This window comes from Rhinopithecus bieti, unplaced genomic scaffold (assembly GCF_001698545.2).
Source record: "Rhinopithecus bieti isolate Rb0 unplaced genomic scaffold, ASM169854v2 scaffold_28547, whole genome shotgun sequence".
Classification (NCBI taxonomy): Eukaryota; Metazoa; Chordata; class Mammalia; order Primates; family Cercopithecidae; genus Rhinopithecus; species Rhinopithecus bieti.
Window position 1 is genome coordinate 1,910,186 of NW_016813480.1, and position 8,851 is coordinate 1,919,036.

At 42.9% G+C, this 8,851-nt stretch overlaps 1 protein-coding gene across 2 annotated transcripts in view; it reads left to right on the forward strand.

Annotated features, from left to right (window-relative positions):
* The window catches only part of FLT3 (fms related receptor tyrosine kinase 3), a 110,581-nt gene extending 102,124 nt beyond the window's left edge, over positions 1-8,457 (forward strand). For both annotated transcript variants that reach the window (XM_017848523.1, XM_017848522.1), the window contains one exon: positions 7,897-8,457. In XM_017848523.1, coding sequence (XP_017704012.1) covers positions 7,897-8,019 — 123 coding nt within the window. In that variant the 3' untranslated portion in view covers positions 8,020-8,457. The remainder of the gene's footprint in view (positions 1-7,896) is intronic.
* Positions 8,458-8,851: the final 394 nt, after the last annotated feature.

Below are 8,851 nucleotides of genomic sequence, written 5' to 3' on the forward strand. Positions count from 1 at the left end.
GGGGAAGGAAGGGAGGGAGGGAGGGAGGGAAAGGAAAGGAAAGGAAGGAAGGGAAATGCACCCCTTCTCCGGGTGGGAGGAATCCAGAGAGAAGTTCCTTAGTCAGGGCTCATGCAGCCTGCCCCAGTCTAAGCCAGTCTGAAGGAGGGGAGCTTGGAGTGGATCTCAGCCATCTTGCCCGCTCTGCTGGGCACTTTTGTTGGTGCAAGGCAGAACCCACACAGCCACGCAGGTAGCCCTGCCCACTCTGCACAATCCTATCTAGTCCCTTGGTTGGAAAACTGGCCTTGTCACCTTCCCCAGGGTGATCTTCCCTGGTACATCTGTGAATAGTTTTGTAGAATCTTCTCTCCTCTCCTCCCCTCCTCTCCCCTCCCCTCCCCCTCCTCTCCTCTCCTCTTTTATTTTTTTTGAAACAGAGTCTCACTCTGTCACCCAGGCTGGAGTGCAGTGGCACGATCTCAGCTCACTACAACCTCCACCTCCTGGGTTCAAGTGATTCTTGGGCCTCAGCCTCCCGAGTAGCTGGGACTACAGGCGCGCGCCACCACACCCAGCTGATTTTTGTGTTTTTAGCAGCGATGGGGTTTCACCATATTGTTCAGGCTAATCTCAAACTCCTGACCTCATGATCTGCTCACCTCAGTCTTCAAAAGTGCTGAGATTACAGGTGTGAGCCACCCCACCTGGCCCCATTTTCTTTTCTTTTTAATTTAGTTTTTTTAGACAGAGTCTCACTCCATCACCCAGGCTGGAGTGCAGTGGTGTGATCTCGGCTCACTGCAACATCCACCTCCCGGGTTCAAGCAATTCTTGTGCCTCAGCCTCCTGAGTAGCTGGGATTACAGGCACCTACCACCACGCCTGGCTAATGTATCTGTAGTAGAGACGGGGTTTTACCATGTTGGCCAGGCTGGTCTCAAACTCCTGAGCTCAAGCGATTTGCCGGCCTTGGCTTCCCAATGTGTTGGGATTATAGGCATGAGCCACTGTGCCAGAGTCTCTGTTTCTGCATCAAGAACTAGGGAAGGAAAAGGGCCCTCAGAGAACCAGGAGAAAGAGTGGGAAATACATGGAGAAAACATAGGTGAAGGCTTTTATGTCTAACCTCAGCACCAATGGGGTTAGATCAGGGAGATCACTGATTACATGATTACATGCCTAGGCATTTAGACAGTGGTGAACCGATGAAGATTTTTAGGATGGACGAACATGTTTCCATCTTTAAGAACCAGATCAAATATTCTGTGCTCTGCAAAATCTCCTTCTTCTGAATTCCCATGACACTTTCAGCTATAACTGCATGTGAGACTCAAATCCTAGTGTAGAATGACTTTATTTTATGGGTCTCTCTCTGTCGTCACTAGACTTCATTAGTGAGGGTAAGTACTATTTTCTGTTCATCTTTACACCCCATGGGGTGGCACTTGCCCTGTGAGATTAAATAAATGAGTGAGGTCAGCATGAAAGCAAGTTGGAGGCCACATCTGTTTGGTTCATCGTTATAGACCCTGCTGCTAGCATGATGCTTAGCATGTAGAAGGCGCTCAGCAAACGTTTCTGGAATGAGAAAGAAAAAGAGAGTGTAAAAGGAAGTTTGGAAAAGCGAGGCAGAAGATGAGATGTCAGGACTTCAGCTGAGAGGGGCGGCAGCAGCCGGGATGGGCACGCTGAGGGAGCGCACTAGGCAGGGGTCGTGGGCTGATGAAAGGGGGCACATGCTTGTCCCCTGTTTCAGAAAAGGGGTCTGAACTAACATCACCTCCCCTCTCCTACTTGACCCCATAAATTATAGGAAATATGGGGTTTTTTTGGTTTGCTTTTTGTTTTTTTTTAAAGAGAAGGGAGGCCAAGCGTGGTGGCTGACACTTATAATCCCAGCACTTTGGGAGGCTGAGGCACAAGCGTAGATTGAGCTCAGGAGTTCAAGGCCAGTCTGGGCAACATGGTAAAACCCTGTCTCTACAAAAGAATTTAAAAATTAGCCAGGCGTGGTGGCGCCTGCCTGTGGCCCCAGCTGCTAGGGAGGCTGAGGTGGGAGGATCGCTTGAGTCGGAGGGGGGTGGTCACGGCTGCAGTGAGCCATGATCATGCCACTGTTCTCTAACCTGGATGACAGAGCAAGACTCTCTGTCTCAACAAAACTAAACTAAACTTAAATAAAGTTGAGGCCATAATTGGCTTTGAAAGTAAGAAAGAGATCTTTTTGTGGACCAGAAACTGTGGAAAATCCCTGAGACAATGAAATCAGTTAAAATTGCACTGCAGAGGGAAAACCCACAACAGAGGATGCCTAGAAAAACAAGTTGAAGGCTAACATAAAGGCAGCAGGAAGTCCTGGGACCCTCCAAAAGTTCTGAAGCGGGAGCAGCCACATGGTGAAATCAACATAAGATTAAATGTGGGTGCTAAAAATGTAAGAATGATATTGGTGAGATAGAAATGTAACATATAACTTCCGGTTCAGTACAGGGGTAAAAAATGACTTTAGAAAACATAATCAGTCCAACAAAATGGGGAAGAGAGAAATAAAGAGAATTCATGGAAATAGAAAAGACAAAATTAGCTGGGTGTGGTGGTGCACACTTGTAGTTCTAGCTACTCAGGAGGCTGAGCTGGGAGGATCCCCTGAGCCTAGGAAGTCGAGGCTGCAGTGAGCTATAACTGGGCTGCTGCACTCCAATTGTAGGCAAAGGAGAGAGACCCCATATCTAAAGAATAAAATAAATAAATACATAAAAATTGAAAATACAAAAATAAAACACAAAATGGCAACAATCAGTAAGCCTACTTAGGAAAGAGAATCTCAGAATAAATAAAATTGTTATCATACATTGTTAGTGAATGCCACATTCACTAATCTCAATGCAATATAATACAAAATCACCCAACCAAAAAAGCCGCCAAATTTATATACCAAAATTAAAAATCAGCCAGACGTGGTAGTTTACGCCTGTAATCCTAGCACTTTGGGAGGCCAAGGCAGGTGGATCACCTGAGGTCAGGAGTTCGAGACCAGCCTGGCCAACCTGGTGACACCCTGTCTCTACTAAAAAGACAAAAATTAGTTGGGCATGGTGGCAGGCAGCTATAATCCCAGCTACTTGGGAGGCTGAGGCATGAGAATTGCTTGAAACCAGGAGGTGGAGGTTGCAGTGAGTCTAGACTGCACCATTGCACTCCAGCCTGGGTGAGAAGTACGAAACTCTGTCTCAAAAAATAAATAAATAAAACAAAAATCATGCTTCTTAAGGAAGCTTTGCTTAAGAAGAAGAAGGGGAAATAAGGAAAAGGAGTAAAAATGGATATTGCCTATTAAAACCTGTAAGAGTTACCCAAATTCATAATTCTAAATTCATTTATTAGAAAACAAAGAAAATGAAAATCAATAACTAGCGTTTTTTTCCTTTTTTTTTTTTTTTTTGGGAGACTGGTTCTTGCTCTGTCACCCTGGCTGGAATGCAGTGACATGATTATATAACTCACTGCAGCCTCACACTCCTGGAATCAAGCAATCCTCCCACCTCAGCTTCCTGAGTAGCTTTTTAAAAATTCTCTTTTGCAGAGATGGGGATCTTGCTATGCTGTGCAGGCTAGTCTCAAACTGCTGGCCTCAAGCAATCCTCCTGCCTCAGCCTCCCAAAGTGCTGGGACTACTGGTGTGAGCCACCACACCTAGTCTGATTAGCCTTTCAATTTAAGAAGCTAGGGAAAAAACAAACAACAACAAAGAAGAAGGTGGAGAGAGAGAGGAGGAGGAGAATGAACAAAGCAGAAAGAAGGAATTAATAGAGACATAGCCAGATTTAACGAAACAGAGGAAGTAGCAACCACAAAATAATAGCGATGGTCAGGAAAACCATAAGTTGTTTCTTTGAACTAATAATGTAATTGCTAACATTTTTTGAGTATTTGATCATACAGTTTACTAATGTATTAGCCATAAAATTAATAACTCTTAATCCTCACATCAATCCCCTGAAGTAGGTTCTATTATTACCCCTTTAGCAGACTAGTAAATCGAGGCCCAGAGAGGTTAAGTAATTTGCCTAAGGTAACATGGTAAATGTCAGACTTAGGATTTGAATACAGCAGTCTAAGTGTAGCCTATGCTGTGTATTAATATTGCATATCAACGAAGTATACAAACATACTACTAAAGCTGCTATCTTTGAAGTGAACAATTAAGAAAAAAAGAAGCCGGGTATGGTGGCTCACGTCTGTAATCCCCAGCACATTGGGAGGCCAAGGCGGGAGGATCTCTTGGACTCAGAGGTTTGAGACCAGACTGGGCAACATAATAGAACCCCATCTCTACCAAAAATTTTAAAATTAACCAGGTGTAGTGGCGCACACCATAGTCCCGGTTACTCAGGAGGCTGAGGCAAGAGAATCACTTCTGCCTAGGAGGTTGAGGCTGCAGTGAGCTGTGACTGCACCCCTGTACTCCAGCCTGAGTGACAAAGCGAGACCCTGTCTTGAAAAAGAAAAAAGCACAAATAAATACCATTCAGATGAAAAGGTGAAGATAGCTAAGGAAAAAAGAACCAATTTTTAAAGTATAAGAAAATGTATGTACCTCTTTATAATGAAACATTTGAAAACCTAGGGTTTGTTTCACAATTTCATAAGGAGATTGTATTTAAAAAGTCATTTAAAGGTCACTTTTATGATGTTATCTGTGAGCTTGTTAAAAACAACAGTGGCTGGGTGTGGTGGCTCACACTTGTAATCTCAGCATTTTGGGAGGCCTAGAGGGGTGGATCTCTTGAGGTCAGGAGTGCAAGACCAGCCTGGTCAACATGGTGAAACCCTGTATCTACCAAAAATACATAAAAATTAGCTAGGTATGGTGATGCACACCTGTAATTCCAGCTACTTGAAGCACAAGAATCACTTGAACCCGAGAGGCAGAGGGTGCTGTGAGCTGAGATCATGCCGCAACACTCCAGCCTAGGCGACAGAGTGAGACTCTGTCACAACAGCAACAACAACAACAAAAGGAACAAGAGGTACTTAAAGCAATGGAAAAGAGTGATATATTACAACTATACCCAGTAACTGGCTATGGGAGTAGAGAGAGATTGAGGTGTCAGAGATGGTTCTAGAAACTTGTAGACGGTGAGACTGGATGAAGAGCATATGTGAGTTATTTCAGGTGGAAGACTGGAAGTGTTATTGGTATTTGTGCTACACAACCTTCATGAGATGGTTAGAAATTCAGTGGTAGAGACGTACATTTGGATTCAACAGGTTCAAAAAATGCTAACTAACTGCTATGTCTACTTCACAAAAGGCATGCATGAGTAGTTACTGTTCATCCTTCAGGATACAAGCAAAGCTGTCATTGTGCAAGCCCTGGTTCATAATGGATATGTTTTAGGTCAAAGGATACACATACACACACACACACACACACACACCACACACACATAATTTTCTAGAAAGAAAAGTGACACGTAGGAGGCAGTCTGGACAGTTCACACTAAAACTGTCAAAAAACAAAGATAAAGAAGTAGACAGTAACAAAGGCTGTGGGAAGGGAGCAAATCTATAAAATTTAAATAGAATGCATGATTCTTAAATCATAAAGTTCTTATACACAAATAATAATAAAATATATCACCTTTTAAAAGTTCTTTCTTTTAGAGACAGGGTCTTGCTATGTTGGCCAGGTTGGTCTTAAACTCTTAGCCTCAAGCAATCCTCCTGCCCTGGCCTCGCAAAGTACTAGAATTGCAGAGGTAAGCCACTGTGCCCAGCCTGTATAGCCTTTTATATATATAAAAGGCAAAGGAAATAGGCAGGCTATTCAAAATTAAAATCAAATTAACGAAGTGTAGGAAAAAGGTCCAACTTTGCAGATAGTGAAACATATATAGTTAAGGAGATAGAACGTCTCGCTCAGCAAAAGAGATGTGAGAGGCTGACATACCCATTGATCAGAAGGCTCTGGAAAATGTAGAGGCACTGTTGATAGAAGTAGAAATAAATACAACCTTTCTGCAGGGCAGCCTGGCCTTGTGTATCACAATTCAAGTGTGCATCTTTTTTGATCCAGCAATTCCACTTCTGCTTATCCCAACGTCAGATTAGATCAAGTGTACACTTTTCAGTTTGTTTTGTATGATCAGTGGGTCAAAAGGTTAATTATGGCGCATCAGTACTATGGAACTCTAGGCTGCCATGAAAAAAAAATATGTGGCCATCCTTAGTGAATAATGTAAATATGGCACACAGGCAACATATGAGCAGTATAATAACAATATATTGATAATTCAAAAATAAGGTTCTAAAAGAGAATACACAGCCTGAGCCCACAGACACAAAAGTGTACGTGCATAGCAAGCTGTCTATAATGGTGGGTACTTGTCATGGCTTGTAGCCTTTTTTCTTTTTCTTTCTTTTTTTTTCTTGAGATGGAGTCTTGCTCTGTCACCCAGGCTGGAGTGCAGTGGCACAATCTAGGCTCACTGCAGCCTCCGCCTCCCAGGTTCAAGCAATTCTCCTGCCTTAGCCTCCTGAGTAGCTGGGACTGCAGGTGTGTGCCGCCACACCCGGTTCGTTTTGTATTTTTAGTAGAAACAGGGTTTCTCCGTGTTGGCCAGGCTGGTCCCGAACTCCCAACCTCAGGTGATCTGCCCGCCTCAGCATCCCAAAGTGTTGGGATTACAGGCATGAGCCACTGCACCCAGTCTTCTGTATCTCTTTCTTTTTTTCTCAACTTATCTATGTGAATGCATATTAACTTCATATTTGGGAAAGGAAAGTAAATCTCTTCATTTCAGAAAAAAAAGTTAAAAAGTCATGAAACTGCCAAGGGAAAACTCAAGAATCAGTCCCTTGTATTATTAACTCCATAATGAACAGATTTCTTTCTGTGGCCTTTTCTTTTATGATTTTCTGCATGGTTTTAGGATTTCTAGAGTGACATTTTATATCTAAGAGCAGACTCAATAATGAAATAAAATATTTGACTATGACTTGATTTCTCCATTAATAAAAGGACCAAAATTGCTTTTTTAGTTCTATAGAATACCCTCTGAGACCTACGCATAATAAAAGTACCTGTCTACACATTTCCTGAAAACATGTACATCTATTATACATCAGTTTAGACATTTTGAAAGTGATGTCTAGGCCGGGTGTAGTGGCTCACACCTGTAATTGCAGCACTTTGGGAGGGCGGCATGGTGGGGGATCACTTGAGCCCAGGAGTTTGAGACCAGCCTGGGCAACATAGTGAGACCTCATCTTTACAAAAAATAAAAATATTAGCGGGATATGGTGGAGCCTGCCTGTGGTCCCAGCTACTCAGGAGGTTCAGGTGGGAGGATTGCTCAAACCCAGAACATCAAGGCCACGGTGAGCTATGGTTGTGCCACTGCACTCCAGTCTGGGCAACAGAGCGAGACTCTGTCTCAAAAAATAAACAAACAAACAAAAAAACAAAAAAGTAATTGTCTATATAGAACAATTGTTTTTATTTAAAGAATTTGTGGCCGGGCGCGGTGGCTCAAGCCTGTAATCCCAGCACTTTGGGAGGCCGAGACGGGCGGATCACGAGATCAGGAGATCGAGACCATCCTGGCTAACACGGTGACACCCCGTCTCTACTAAAAAATACACAAAACTAGCAGGGCGTGGTGGCGGGCGCCTGTAGGCCCAGCTACTCGGGAGGCTGAGGCAGGAGAATGGCGTGAACCCGGGAGGCGGAGCTTGCAGTGAGCTGAGATCCGGCCACTGCACTCCAGCCTGGGTGACAGAGTGAGACTCCGCCTCAAAATAAATAAATAAATAAATAAATAAATAAAATAAAGAATTTGTAATATGGGTGCATAACATGTACATCTACATCAGATGGTAATCAGTGTTCTGTCTCTTTCCCACATTCAGATGTATCAGAATGTGGATGGCCGTGTTTCGGAACGTCCTCACATCTACCAAAACAGGCGACCTTTCAGCAGAGAGATGGATTCAGGGCCACTCTCTCCGCAGGCTCAGGTCGACGATTCATAGAGGAACAATTTAGTTTTAAGGACTTCATCCCTCCACCTATCCCTAACAGGCTGTAGATTACCTAAACAAGATTAATTTCATCACTAAAAGAAAATCTATTATCAACTGCTGCTTCGCCGGACTTTTCTCTAGAAGCTGTCTGCATTTACTCTTGTTTTCAAAGGGACTTTTGTAAAATCAAATCATCCTGTCACAAGGCAGAAGGAGCTGATAATGAACTTTATTGGAGCATCAACCTGCATCCAAGGCCTTCTCAGGCTGGCTTGAGTGAATTGTGTACCTGAAGTACAGTATATTCTTGTAAATACATAAAACAGAAGCATTTTGCTAAGGAGAAGCTAATATGATTTTTTAAATCTATGTTTTAAAATAATATGTAACTTTTTCAGCTATTTAGTGATATATTTTATGGATGGGAATAAAATTTCTACTACAGAATTGCCCGTTATTGAATTATTTACATGGTATAATTAGGGCAGGTCTTAACTGGAGTTCATGAACCCCCTGAAATTGTGCACCCATAGCTACCTACACGTTCCTTCCAGAGCACATGTGCTTTTACCCCAAGATATAAAGGATGTGTAGGCGGCTATGGTTATCACAGCCTAAGATTTCTGCAGCAACAAGGGTTGTATGGGGGGAAGTTTATAATGAATAGGCGTTCTAGCATAAAGAGTAATACATCACCTACACACTTTGGCGGCCTTCCCAGACTCAGGGCCAGTCAGAAGTAACATGGAGGATTAGTATTTTCAATAAATTACTCTTGTCCCCACAGTTCCCTTTGTTTTATTTTTATTTATTTGTTTGTTTGTTTGTTTGATGTTTTAGT